Raw genomic sequence first — 15,035 nt, 5'->3', positions numbered from 1 at the left:
CCCTCTAATGCTACATTTACCCTCTAATACTACATTTAGCCTCTAATGCTACATTTACCCTCTAATGCTACATTTAGCCTCTAATGCTACATTTATCCTCTAACACTACATTTACCTTCTAATACTACATTTACCCTCTTAGTATTGTATTTCCAGACAGTGTTCTACCAAAGTTTTATAAGATTCTCAACCATCTAAGTACCACTGGGGAACATCTTGGATGTAGAAATGCAGTTTTTGAGGTATTCAGCTGTCGAGCGACACACTGGATGGATTTTAATCACTTTAATATTCATGAATTGTGAATCTTCTTGGAAACCAGTATCGGACTGGGACTGGATGTTGGCAGATTCTGAATATTAAATGACTCAGGGCCCAAAACGAGTTGATCTGAAACTCCTACGTTAACATTCGGAGGTTTTTACCAGCTCTTATCATGGATGCTTCAGAGATACTTCAAGTCATTTCACTCAGTTTGGAACCTTTAAATGAAAATCCAAGTGTTGGAGTTCCTTCAACGTTTGGCGTTCAGCTGACCTGAGGCTGCTCTCTGATTGGTTGCTCCTCAGACACTGGTTTGTTTACGTTTTCCTACCTTATGATTGGTCAATCCAGGTGAAACCCTCCAGGTTCAGGTTTGTACCGCTGCTGAAGAGAATGAAAAAAGTACATTAAACCCAATATTTTTATAGTAAACAAACATCTCAGTCACATTGATTAATTGGAACCCTCATAGCTTTAGTTTGGTTCAGTTCTGTAGTTTATCATACCCTGATGTCTTAGATATTTTATCATATTGGTTGGTTTGTTCTCCATAATTAATAACACTGTAGGATGTCAGCCTTATTATGTTTTGTCGTCGGGTAAAGTCATGTTTTAGATGGTTTCTGTGGAGTTTTAATCCCTGCTATGCAAATTACTGAGGTAAAACCACACTATAAAGCAACCTAAAGGGTTTCAAGAGATGAGATAAGATAAAATAAGAAGATTTTATTCATCTTGAAGGACATTCTTCTGCCAGATGTTGGTCAGAAAAAACTAAAAGGAGTGTCTAAAAATTAGAAAAGCAATAAAATACAAGTACGATACAATACTGAATTAACATAAATAAAGTTAAATAAGGCTAGAATAGAACAGGTTAAAGTAATGCTAAGTAATATTACACATGATAATGAAATATTCTACCTTACACTGACAGTGTCGTACATGTAATTCAAATATTACACATGCAATTCAAATGATATACATGATTCTGAAACTGATGTTGCACAAACTATTGAGAAAATTGAATATTGCACAGGATATTAACATTATTCTTCACATTTAAGAGTCTTTAACACTTAAATTAATATATAAACTGGTTGATTTAAACCAAGACACCCGTCATAAACTTTATTTACTAGAAAAAAACTTTGGCGCAGCAGCTTTGTTTTATCAAAAATTATTTGACTTAAAAGGGCAACAAACAGACAACTTTAGTTTGATTTTTAAACTGGAAATCAAAATTTTCTCAGGTGACAGAATATAAACGAGGTTTTAGAAGGAACCAATGAAAACACTGATCGTATCATGACAACATTTACTTTATAATGATGAAGAGTCTTTTTTAGCTTAAAAATGTATTAAACTGATGTAAACAGATGTGTTGTAGCGCCCCCTGCTGCTGATTTCTGGTTACGTCACCCATCTGATGGTTTTTAACAGTTAAAGTGCTTCTGCTTTAATTTTCCTCCCAAACCACACATCTGTTGCTGAACGCTGGATTTAAAATGAGAGAAAAGAGACAGAGCTTTTATTCTGTTGTGTTCATATTCATGGTTACTGGAGAACGGTCTGATTTTCATGTCTAGTTTATAATTATTGTCCCATAAATAGGTTTAAAATGAGGCCAGACTGCTGAGCTTGAGCGTCGTCACGTTTGCTGACATTTGGTTTAAACAGCCCCTCAGTGTTCTGGTGTGAATCCTCACATCCTGCCGACTCTCCCACTCAGCATGGAGTCATTAACCCTCTGAACTCCAAGCAGCTTGTGGGCGTTTTTTGCGCATTTTTTCTCACTGTGGGTTCATTTTTAACTGCAGTAGAAAATCCTGAACCTCTATGGAAACAGAACAACTGGAGAAATGTCTTCTGTGCAGTTAGAATGACAGAAATAATTTTTAAAAAGCAATAAAACTTCATAAATTGAGCATTTTTAGCTGTAGAAACATGTTTCACTGTGCTGAATGTATCCTTTGTTTACCGTTTTGGAGCCGTGCTGCTTTATTTTATAAATCCAGTTTGTTTTATTTTCCCCTTTGCTCTGTGGAAACTCTTTGAATTTTTGTGTTGTGACTGTCAATCGCAGCTGAGTCAATCATGGATTCCCTTTTTCTCTGATTAATGCAGAATTTTTAGACTTTTACAGAATTTATTTAGTGCAAACAATTTATTTTTGGTCATTTTTTTTAACAAAACATGTAGAATAAAGGGCTGCACAGTGGTGTAGTGGTTAGCACTTTCACCTTGCAGCTAGAAGATCCCTGGTTCGCGTCCCGGCTTTCCCGGGATCTTTCTGCATGGAGTTTGCATGTTCTCCCTGTGCATGCGTGGGTTTTCTCCGGGTACTCCGGCTTCCTCCCACAGTCCAAAAATATGCTGAGGTTAATTGATCATTCTAAATTGCCCGTAGGTGTGAATGTGAGAGTGATTGTTTGTCTCTGTATGTAGCCCTGTGACAGACTGGTGACCTGTCTAGGGTGTCCCCTGCCTTCACCTGAGTCAGCTGGGATAGACTCCAGCCCCCCATGACCCTAGTGAGGATTAAGCGGTGTATAGATAATGGATGGATGGATGTAGAATAAAATGATTTTCGATTAAATAATAGTTCTGTGCAACACACATGATGCATTCATGGTCCACTGGAAAGCTGAAAATCTGACTTTTTTTCTGTTTTTAAAGTTTCTGCCTCTGATAAATCATGTAATTTTTGCTTTTTATTCTTTTCTTTTAAACGACTCGTGTTTTTAAACCTGCTGGTGGGTTTTAGGGCTCAGAGGCTCAACTTAAAATGTCAAAAATCACCAATTTCAGTCCTGATAAATGGACTGTCTGCTAGTTTCTCTGTTTCTTTTTACAGTAAAGTCAAACATTTGAGGTTTTTGGTTGAAAAAAATGAAGCAATATGACTAGAAATTGGGCTTCAGACAATAAGATTCATGTATTTTACCTCAGTACAAGTTAGGAGCAAATTCTTCACTGTGTGGAACGAAGTGATTTGGAGGAAATATCACATTTTTAAGCTTAGATTTGGTGAATTTTCCTGATTGAACTGAACAGCACACGTGATGTGTTCCAGGTCTGTCGGAAAGCTAACTATCTGATAATTTTTTCTGTTTTTACAGTTTCTGTCTCTGATAAATCATGTACTTTCTGTCTTTTATTGTTTTTTTTATTTGTTTTCTTTTAAAAGACTTGAGTTTTCAAATCTGCTGGTGGGTTTTAGGGTTCAGAGGTTCAACTAAAAATGTCAAAAATGACCATTTTTAGTCCTTAAAAAGGAAAAATCTGCTAGTTTTTCTGCTTCTTTCACAGTAAACTCAAACATTTGGGGTTTTTAGTTGAAAAAACTGAAGCTACATGACTATAGACTGAGTTTCAGACAAGAAGAATTCATGTATTTTACCTGAATACAAGTCAGGGGGAAATTCTTCGCTATGTTTTGTAAAGTAAAATGACTTGGATGAAATATCACAATTTTAAGCTTAGATTTGCGTAATTTTCCCGATTGAAGCAAACAGCACACAGGATGTGTTCAAGGTCCGTCAGAAAACTAAAAATCTGATAATTTTTTTGTTTTTTACAGTTTCTGGCTCTGATAAATGGTGTAATTTTGTCATTTTTTCTTGTCTTTGAAACCCACTGGTGTGTTTAGAGGTTCAGATTGTGAACTAAGAGTTTTAAAGGCCTCACCTTTCTCCAGACGTTCCTCAGCTGCTGTCCAACAGCATCCATCCTCGATCCATCAGCTGCTAGAAGACGCAGGAGTTTATTCAGTTTCACTAACATCAGACTTTACCGTAACCTTAAAATTCACTCTGTAAAACAGCTCATGAACAGCTCACCTCAGTAAAACTAAACAAAAATAAAGCTTCAAGCGACATTATAGTCAAGATTTCACCATCATTTAACTTCTCCTTATTGTAATTTGAGGAACATTTTTTCATAATTTACCTCTTTTTCTGCCTTTATTTGCTGCCCCAGACAAGTGAAAACACTGTCGCAGCTCCAGCTCCTGCTCCTGGCCTGTATTTATTATTATTTGTACAGATTCTGCCTTCATACACAAACCGCTGCCAATATCTGTTTACTACTTTTCACCAAAGCCATTTTATTTTAATTTCCAACCGAGGCACTTTTCAAAAACAAATCAAACGCATCTCAAAGTGCTTTACAAGCGACTGACAAAGCACGGAATATTAAAAAAAAAACTGCTTTAGAGACGAACGTACAGAGAAAAAGACTGAATATTTGTTGGGTAGTTTAGAGAATAACAGAAAAATAGAAGCTAAAAGAAGCAGTGAGCATGAAATATTACACTAAATAAACTAGAAGATAATCCTCCACATGCTCCAATAAACAACAGGAAACTGCAAAAGAATAATTAGTAGAATTATCTCAGCAAGAAAGAAGCAGAAATCCTCCAGAGCTGCAGGGGAGTTTGATGATTCTTCCTGATTAAAGTCACCTGGAGAGGAAGAACATGGAGGTTTGAGGAGCAGCTGAAGGATCAGAGAGACGGAAAATAAAACTGGACAAGAATCGTCTTTATGTTTAAAGTTTCAGGTCTGATTGAAGCTGCAGCAGGTGATTCATGATTCAAACATTCCTCAATTCATTCTCAGCATTGAAACACATGAGCAGATGGGCTGAGGTCATGTGACTGAGGTCATGTGACTGAGGTCATGTGACTGCCAGGGCCAAACTGTGCTTTTCAAAATGTGATTTAAAATGATGCTATTACACTGCAAATGCTTAAATTTATGATTAACTCAGCATCTAAAGAGTCGTCTTGGTAGATTTCCAAATTACATGGTGCGATAAAATGTTTAAAAATAAGTAAAAACTGTGTAAAAACATCCAAAAACAAAGATTTAAAGTCCAGAATACTTTATTAAACCTAAACCTGTCATTTCAAAACATTTAGTGACAATTAAAGGCCAATTACACTATCCTGCATGTTTAAAGAGAGTACTAAACAGTACTTTTTTAATCAATACTCAATCAACAGTTCCAACTTGACATACTTTCTTTACATTTAGGTGCAAACATATAACATTTGCTATAGTTAAAATCACATTAGCCCCTTTATTATGAAAACATTGTTGTTTTAAATTACAGTCAGCTTGATTCGTTAGCTCTGTCCAGAATCCATTAAGCATCACAGAAATCTTTGTCATGGTGCCCGTTGCTAGATAAACCCCCACAATGCTCTCTGCTTACCAACATGAACTGTAGTCTGAGTGACGCCGCCTCTGGTCTCTACAGTAATAAACAGAAAGAGGCTCCACCTGGTGGAACAACCAGGTACTACAGCTGATCTACAATACATTTACTGACATGCATGTCACTTGTCGTCTACATTATTGATCTGATTTGTTTGTAAATGGTTAAATTATTACCACAATTAATATATTAACAATTAGTCATTTACATTGCTAGTCTTCAAAGAGTGGCAGTGAGACCGCATTTTTATCTGACAGTTGGAGGTGTTTTATAGGCATTTCGCATCCGAAAACTCACAAATATCTGTTTATCCTGATCACCACTGAAATAATCAATAAACTTAACCTTTACATGTTTGGACAGATAAAATCAAATCTTCTCAATTATGTTATCAAGTTGCCCTAACTAGGGATGGATGTTTTAAACAGTTTTCTTCTCTTCCAAACAGAGACAACATTTCACAAAGAAATGCAAAACCACCACAAAGAGACACAAAACCACCACAAAAAGACACAAAACCACCAAAGAGAAATGTAAAACCACAACAAATTCCAAACCACCAGAGAGATACAACCAAAACGTGGAAATTAACCACAAAGAAATGCAAAACTACCAATAAAAGAAGAAAAACCACCACAACGAAATGCAAAACCACCACAAAAAGATGCAAAATTACCAAAAAGAGACACAAAACCATCACAAAGAAATGCAAAACTACAAAAAGGGACTAAAACCACCACAAAAAGAGACAAAACTACCAAAAACAGACATAAAACTACTAAGAAGAGATGTAAAGCCACAACGAATTCAGTTCAATTCAATTCACTTCCAAACCACTAGACACAAAACTACCTACCAGAGATACAAAAGCTGTGACAAGAACATGGAAATGAACCACAAAGAGATGCAAAACTACCAACAAAAGAAGAAAAACCACCACAAAAAGACACAAACCGCCAAAAAAAGACACGAAATTGTCACAAAGAAATGCAAAACTACTAAAAAGAGACAAAAAAAATGTTCACGAGACTATCAACCAGAAACGAAAACCACAACGAAATACAAAACAGTGTTCTTTGCTGATAGCCAATCTATTAATCAATACAAGTTATTTTCAATTTTCTTTACTCTGATGGAGACATTTTATCTGTAGTCAAGGGGTACTTTCTGTAATTATATCTCAGTTCAATTAAGCGCTCTTATTTTGGGAAAGATATCCAAGTATTGCTTGTTTTCAGTTTGTGGTCCATTAACTGCCACTAAAGTCTTTGTCATGGTGCCCGTTGCTAGCTAAGCTCCCACAATGCTCTCTGCTTGTGGTAATCCAAAAAACGGAGGCTCCCTCTGGTGGAGAACCAGGTACTACAGCTAATCTACAATACATTTTTACACATGCTTCATCTTCTGTCTTATCAGTTAATATATTTTTAACTAGTGAAGTTTTAGCGATTTACACTTAATTAGTTCTAACACTGGATAATGTATACAGAGTGTCGTACATTGTTGCTCTAACACAGGTCCAGACATTTCCAGTGTGTTTAAAGCAGAAAATCTAAACTTTAACTTCACAGCCATGATTTCATTTCAGCTTCTTTATATTCTTCATGACCTTCAGAACTACAGAGAACGAAAGCAGGAAAAAAGTTAGAGATCTCGAGATGTTTATCTGACACCGGCAGCGATCGGGAGGGATTTCGCTCTGATTGAAAAGTGACGACAGATCTGCTGCTTTCAGACCCGCAGAGGAAAACACTGAACCCTTATTTGTTTGACCTCAACCTGAAACTTCACCCTTTTCAAGGAGCGTTGTAATATATGCATCTGTCTGCCTTATGCAAGTGTGAGGTTTGCAGAAAAACATGCATTAGAGGTGGAAAAGAGCTCAGTAACTGCTGACCTGTTTTCCTGTTTCGCAGCCTGTGAAGCTCTTCGAGTGGCTTCGGTTCCCCTTTAACGTCCGTAACAGCTCTGAAAGCACCAATTAGCTCATATTATCTTCGTTATGTCACATTCTCCAACGCTTTTTTCCACATTTCACCGCTGCCCTTCAGCTATTAGAGTTCAAATTGTCTTCTGGTTGTGTTTTCTGTCCTATATTCAAATCAGATGGAGCAGAGTGCGGCTCAAATGAGAGCGATTAAAAAGACAAAAAGGTATAAATAGTGTGAGTGCTGTGGATGTGGATGTGGATGTGGATGTGGAGGCCTGAGTGGCTTCTCTTTGATGAGAGGCAGGAAGCGTGGGGAGTAAACAAAAGCTCCGTTCCACATCAGCGCTCACAGATTGAAATATCAGCGGCTGTACGACCTCACAACAGCCCTCTGCAGATGAATCACCTCGTGGAAGAATTTTAGATTACAATAGACACAGGGGTGTGACTCCCAGAGGTGAGGTGGAAGATGATCAACATGACATGGACACTGTGGCTCGAACATAAAGCTGCAGCTGTAAAACAGAACAAGTGTCCTTTTCAAACGTCTCAAACTGCAGCAGAGGTCGACTCGAAGTCCTGAGAAGTGGTTTGGAAATGCTTCCTGTCTTTGTTGTTCTTTATCTAGTATCTGTGATGATTTTCTGTTGATCTAAGCAGATTGATCTTGGTGCTTTGGATGCGTGTTTTCGAGTTTCATCCACTGGAAATCTTCAGTGGAAGAATTTTAGATTACAATAGACACGGAGAAAGCAAAAACAACCCAAACAAGACAAAATTAAAATCAAAACCGTTTCAGAGACCACTATGAGACACAAAATGACCACAAACACATACAAAAAACATCACAATGAGACACAAAGCCATCAAAAATAGATGCAAAACTGCAACAATTGCCAAAACAAAAACAACAAAAAAAGCAAAACCATAACAATAAAATGCTAGGCCACCACAGAGAGACAAAACTACCATTAAGAGATGACAAACTTCCAGAATAGTAACAATAATCAACCAAAAAGAACTGCGAAACTATCACAAAGAGACACAAAACAACCAATAAAAAACTCAAAATTACCAAAAAGAGACACAAAACCACTGCAAAGAGAAGCAAAACAACCAAAACTAGATTCAAAACCATCTCAAAGAAGCACAAAATGACCACGGAGATACATAAAATGACCATGTGGCGATACAAAACTACCAAAAGCTGCAAAACCACAACAATGAAATGCCAAACCATCACAGATGAAAAACCTTCATAAAAACTGCAAATTAACCAAAAAGAAATGCAAAACCACCAACAAAAGACACAAAACTACCCAAAAGAGACAGAAAACAACCACAAAGAGAATCAAAACAGCCAAAATTTGAATCAAAACCATCTCAGAGAGATCACCAAGGGACACAAAACCACCAAAAATAGATGCAAAACCACAACAAATGCCAAAACAAGCAAAAAATACAAAACAACAATGAAATGCACCACAGAAAGACAAAAATACCACCCAGAGACAAAAAACAACAATAATTAACCAAAACTAATTGCAAAACTACCAACAAGAGACATAAAGCCACCAAAAAGGACACAAAGGCACCAAAAGAGACACAAAACTACCACAGAGAAACAAAACAACAAAAATTAGAATCAAAATCACCTCAAAGAATCACAAAATGACCACCAAGATACATAAAATGACCACAGTTTCAATATTGCAAAAAAGAAATGCAAAGAGAAAACAGAAACACAAACCTCTACAAAATTAACAGTAATTAACAAAAACACATGCAAAACTACCATGAGACACAAAACCACCTCAGAGACATAAAATGACCACCATGATACCCAAAATGACCACAAAGAGATACAAACTACCACAAAGAAATGCAATAAAACCACAGAGACACAAAACTACCATCCACAGATGAAAAACCTTGACAAAAAGTGCAAATTAACCCAAAAGAAATGCAAAATCACCAACAAAAGACACAAACGTATCAAAAAGAGACACAAAACAACCACAAAGAGAATCAAAACAACCAAAATTTGAATCAAAACCATCTCAGAGAGATCCCCAAGAGACACAACATGAGCACAAAGACAGACAAAAACACCACAATGAGACACAAACCACCAAAAATAGATGCAAAACCACAACAAATCACAAAACCACCACTAAAAGACCTAAAACTACCAAAAAGAGACAAAACCACCACAGAGAGACACAACAAAAACCACGACAAAGACATGGAAATCAACCACAAAGAAATACAAAACTACCAACAAAAGAAGAAAAAATACCACAAAAAGACACAAAACCACCAGAAAGAGACACAGAATTACCACAACAAATACCACACCACCTCTGGCCAAAACTACCACAAAGAGATGCAAAACTAACAGTAACAGACGAAAAACCACCACAATGCAATGCAAAGCCACCACACGACAGAAAATAGCCACAAAGAGACACAAAAATACCAGAAATAGACAAAAAAAACACCACAAAGTTGCATGCAGTTGTATTTACAGTTGCCACACTGGAAGCTGGAGTGAAAAGTCGACCTTTGTTGAGATGTGGAAGATGTTATATCTTTATCATAAGAATCTAAATAACTTTCAGACTCGTCTGGTTCACAAATCAAAGATATTCAGTTTATTGTCACAGAAGAGGAGAGAAAGCAGAAAATATCCATGTTTACAACTTTCACAGTCAAACAGTTTAAATGTTAACTATCTACTGAAAACCTCCCATCATCAGTCAGATACTCAGTAGTTCAGTCTGAAATCTTTAGTCAGATCTGACCAGATGGAGTTCCGTCGTCTAATTAATGTTTGATTTTTTGGGGTCTTTGACATGAAACCCTGCAAGATCTTCTGTCCTCCAACAGTGAAAGTTGAAAGAACAAAATGTCCAGAAGACCAACTGCATCGGAATCCAAAACTGAGCCAATTTACAAACTAAAACAGCAACTTTCAGCTGGTTTAGTTTGATTCTGCTGGAGGTTCAGTGAAAAAGTATTTATTTAGTTTGTTTTCTGCCGTTTAGAAACCAACCTACAGTCCTGGAAGTTGCTGCTAAATTCATCAGACAATGTTGGAGTCTAGTTTTGTTCCTGTAGAGGGACCACAGATGGAGGAGTGGGTGGATTTCAGGGTGGATGGATAGTCCAACAAATGATGGACTTTAGTGTTCATCTTTGGCTAAACTAAACCTTAACTTTAAGGAAGTTTAGGTATAATTTAGCCAAAGATGAACCTAAACTTTAAGGAAGCTACACAAAAAAATATAAATGCATGAGACATAATGTTGGAGTCTAGTTTTGTTTCTGTAGAGGAACCATAGATGGAGGAGGTCGGGGTGGATGGATGGTTCAACAAATGATGGACTTTAGTGTTTATCTTTGGCTAAACTCAGGCATATGGGTTCTGTAAAGCGTCTCGAGACAATTTGACTGTAATTGGCGCTATATAAATAAAATTGAAATTGAAATTGAATTAAACTCAAGTTAAACTTTAAGGAAGTATAGGTTTATTACTAGCCAAAGATGAACCTAAACTTTAAAGAAGGTATACAAAAAATGTAAACGTATCTGACACAAATTTGGACTCTGGTTTTGTTTCTGTAGAGGGAGGAGGTTGGAGTGGATGGATGGGTCAACAAATGCTGAACTTCAGAACTTCTTTGCCTAAACTAAACCTAAACTTTAAGGACACTACATACAAGTAAAAATGCATCAGAAACCATGTTGGACTCTAGTTTTGTTTCTGTAGAGGGACCATAGAGGGAGGAGGTTGGGTAGATGGATGGGTTAAAAAACGATAGACTTTAGTGTTCATCTTTGGCTAAATTAGACTTAAACTTTAAGGACGTTTAGGTTTAATTCAGCCAAAGATAAACCTAGACTTTAAGGAAGCTACGCAAAAAATATAAATGCATCAGAAACAATGTTGGAGTCTGGTTTTGTTTCTGTAGAGGAACCATAGAGGGAGGAGGTCAGGGTGGATGGATGGGTCAACAGATGATGGAATTTTGAGTTTATCTTCACCTAAATTGGTCGTTTTTGTAACTAAACTGAATCCAGTCTTAGCCATAGCAGTATCATATCAAAAACTAACAAATCCTGCTGAACAGGGCATCACATTCTAAAACCTTTGTGTTTAACAGCCTTGATAAACTTTGTTTTTTCTGACTTTTGAGCAAAATGTTTCCTTAAATCTATACCTGACATCAGTAGACTGTTACAGAGCAGTAAGTATTTAAGTCACACCAAAATAAGTGATAGTATGTCCTGTTTACTGTCTTTTCCCCAGTAACTCTGTTTCTTTCACCGCTGTGAATATTTTCTCTGTGAGCTGCTCTGTGAAGTGTGAAACCGATACTCGGCCCCCTGAGGTCGGCGTCGTAATCCCGGCCCAACAGCTGAGATTTAAAACCACGCTGTTTTCACCACTCTGTGTTCTCACTGTGTCCAAAATGTTGTCTGAATCTGTGTCGCCTCCCTCTTTGTAGGGCAGCGTGAGGCCGAGGAGTCCCGCCGGGATCTGAGGGGGAGGAATTCGGCGTCCCGGCGGCGTGGACGGACCCCCGACTCGGATCCTGAAGGGACCAGCTGTTGGGCTTCACGTGGACCAACACATCACTTCTGTCAGCTTTTTTCTTTTTGGCGCTTCTGATTGGATGTCACCTCAGTTCATCCGTCAGAAATGAGGGAGAAGTTTTCAGAAAGCTGAGGAGGCGGAGGGTGGATTAGCGAGAGGAGTCCAGAGGAGACTTTTGGAGGATTTCAATGGATGTTGGCTGCAGTGGAGGAGCTCATCTGTGGAATAACGGAGCGGGATTCAGGCACATTTCCACCTAAAGGAGGTTCTTGTGAAACATCTGGACGGATACAGAACACCATCCAGGAACTGATTCTTCATTTAAGCTGAAATATTAGATTTTTATTCAGACTTTTTTTTACTGAATTTGCTGCTGTTGCACGCCAAGTCTCCCACTTCCAGACACATAATTTGCCTTTCATTAATCTCTGAACGGATCTTACTTAATTAGGACGCCTGTGATTATACGTTTAATCAAAGATGCTGCTTCTTAATGACTTCCAGCCTTCATCCGAGACTGTAACTGCATCACGCTGAACATTCAGCTCTGACGCTGCCATTTTTTAACTCAATCCTGACGTCTGTTGAAGCTTGAAAAGAGCTGCCATCTTAGAACAAAACCTCCCATCAAGCACAGTAATTATTTCTCAGATGTTTGTCAGTATTTAAGCTAACTGTTTTTTAATCACCAAATGTGCCACCGTTTGTGAACCCGACGCTCCGGTCCGGCCCCTCTGAGCTCCTCTGTTCCCCGCCATGGTGATGTCGCAGGGCACCTACACCTTCCTGGCCTGTTTCGCCGGCTTCTGGTTGGTCTGGGCGCTCATCGTCATGCTCTGCTGTTTCTGCAGCTTCCTGCAGCGTCGGCTGAAGCGCCGCCGTGAGGACAGGCTGAGGGAGCAGTGTCTCCGGACCGTGGAGATGGAGCCGCTCAGCTGCCACGCCGCCGGATATCCACCGCCTCCTCCGCCGCCACCGCTGGCGCCTCCACAGCTGCCCAGAGAGCCGCCTCAGTTCTGCCCTCCTCAGGCGCTTTCGCCGCCGCCGCTTCCTCTGCAGGTTCCTCATCCGATGCCCCAAGCCACCTGGGTCAGCATGCCAGGTAATCCTGTCGCTTTTAATTCCTCCACAGGTACATTTGGAGTCATTTTGGACACATTTTGAGAAATTCTGGTCAAATTTTAGGTCATTTTAGACACATTTTGTGTAATTATGGACCATTCAAGTCATTTTGGACTAGCTTGAGTCATTCTTTGCCAAATTTTGAGTTATTTTGGACAAATTTTGAGTCATTTTGGACAAATTTGAGCCAGTTTGACCAAGGTTTGAGTATTTTAGGGCACATGAGTCATCCATGATATATTTTGAGTCATGTGGGACTAATAATAATAATCTTTTCAAAGATTTGTTTGGTGTTTTTGGACAAGTTTGAAGTCATTGTCTGTGGGTTTTTAAATCATTTTGGACTCCTTGTAGTCATTTTCTGCCAAATTTGGAGTCATTTTGGTCAAGTATGAGTCAGTTTGATCAAGTTTTGAGTATTTTAGGACAGTTATGTTTGTTGGAGTTAAATTTGAGGTCATTTTGGCCAAATATTGAGTAATTTTGGACAGGTTTTGACTCAATATGAACCAATTTTGAGTCATTTTGGACTAGTTTTAGTCATTTGTTGCCAAATTTTGAGTCATATTGGACAAATTTTAATTAATTTTTGACTAGCTTAAGTAATTTAGGATAAGTATGAGTCATTCTTGATACATTTTGAGTCATTTTGGACAAGTTTGAGTATTTTAGGACAAGTCTGAGTCATTTGTGACACATTTGGGACTCATAATAATCATTTATTTTGAGCCAGTTTGATCAAGTTGTGAGTAATTTAGAATAAGTTTCAGTCATTCTTAATACATTTTGAGTCATTTTGTACGAATAATTAATAATAATTAATAATTTTGAACAGATTTTAAGTCATTTGGGACAAGTTTTGAGTCATTGTTGAAACATTTTGAATAATCTGGGACTAGTAATAATCATTTTGAACAAATTTTAGGTCATTTTGGACAAGTTTTGAGTCATTTTGGCCTAGTTTTAGGCACATTTTTGCCAGACTTTGTCTAATTTTTTTCATATTTTTTGTCATTTTTGAAGAGTTTGCACCAGTTTGATCAAGTTTTGAGTATTTTAGGACAAGTTCGATATATTTGGAATCATTTAGGACTAGTAATAATCCTTTTGAAGATATTTTAGGTCTTTTTGAATAGATTTCAAGTCATCGTGAGCCAGTTTTTAAGCCTTTCTAGACTAGTTTTAGTCATTTTATGGGAAATGTTATCCTAGTTATCCTAGCGGTTTCCTTCTGCATTCAAGACATCTCTGAGTTCTTTCCTTCTTCATGGTTGTTGCTTTTCTTTCCTGTCAAATTTAACTTCACATTTCCAGCCTACACCCTCGGTCCGACGCTCTCTATGGAAATTCATTCATGAGTTTTGGGGAGATTCTGCTTCATCCTGCTGGCCGACGTAAACACACCTTTCAGGTATTCAGGCTGCAGCTCAGAAAGCCAGAGAGGTATTTCAAAGCCACCTGAAGTGTGAAGATACTGGAAATGGAGGAGAGAAAGAAGTGCAAATGCAGTGGAAATTATAGTCAGCAGTGAGCTGCATTAGCATAATGTAGCGTAAGCACTGGAATAGTTACGTTTGCACTCGTTAATAAGAAGGGACACCACCTCAGTTTGCCTGAGGAAATTATTAAATTAAGCAAAATCTCAAAGATACTCTTGAGGAGAATACAGTTGATCAGTCAGATATCTAAAAGTCTAGAATTCAGATGTAATTGACTTGAGTTCCACACACAGAAACACACGAGACCATGAATTGGTCTAAATGAAGGTATTTATTAACTATTCTACTAAAACAACACAGTTGAGTTATATACAGTGAAAGAAGAATATACTGGGTGTGTGTGTGTGTGTGTGTGTGTGTGTGCATGTATGTGTGTGTGTGTGTGTGTGTGTGTGTGTGT

At 37.9% G+C, this 15,035-nt stretch overlaps 1 protein-coding gene across 2 annotated transcripts in view; it reads left to right on the top strand.

Moving 5' to 3' along the window:
* The window catches only part of LOC111569293 (proline-rich protein 7), a 37,388-nt gene that overhangs the window by 3,441 nt on the left and 18,912 nt on the right, over window positions 1-15,035 (top strand). Inside the window, exons 2-3 of one of the 2 annotated variants that reach the window (XM_055017561.1) lie at window positions 11,926-12,773; window positions 12,866-13,116. In XM_055017561.1, the coding sequence (XP_054873536.1) occupies window positions 12,936-13,116 (181 nt within the window). In that variant the 5' untranslated portion in view covers window positions 11,926-12,773; window positions 12,866-12,935. Of the gene's footprint in view, window positions 1-11,925; window positions 13,117-15,035 lie in introns of both variants that reach the window. The other variant, XM_055017560.1, reaches the window with a different exon arrangement.

Source organism: Amphiprion ocellaris, chromosome 14 (genome assembly GCF_022539595.1).
Source record: "Amphiprion ocellaris isolate individual 3 ecotype Okinawa chromosome 14, ASM2253959v1, whole genome shotgun sequence".
Lineage (NCBI taxonomy): Eukaryota > Metazoa > Chordata > Actinopteri > Pomacentridae > Amphiprion > Amphiprion ocellaris.
This window is presented reverse-complemented; position numbering and strand designations above follow the sequence as displayed.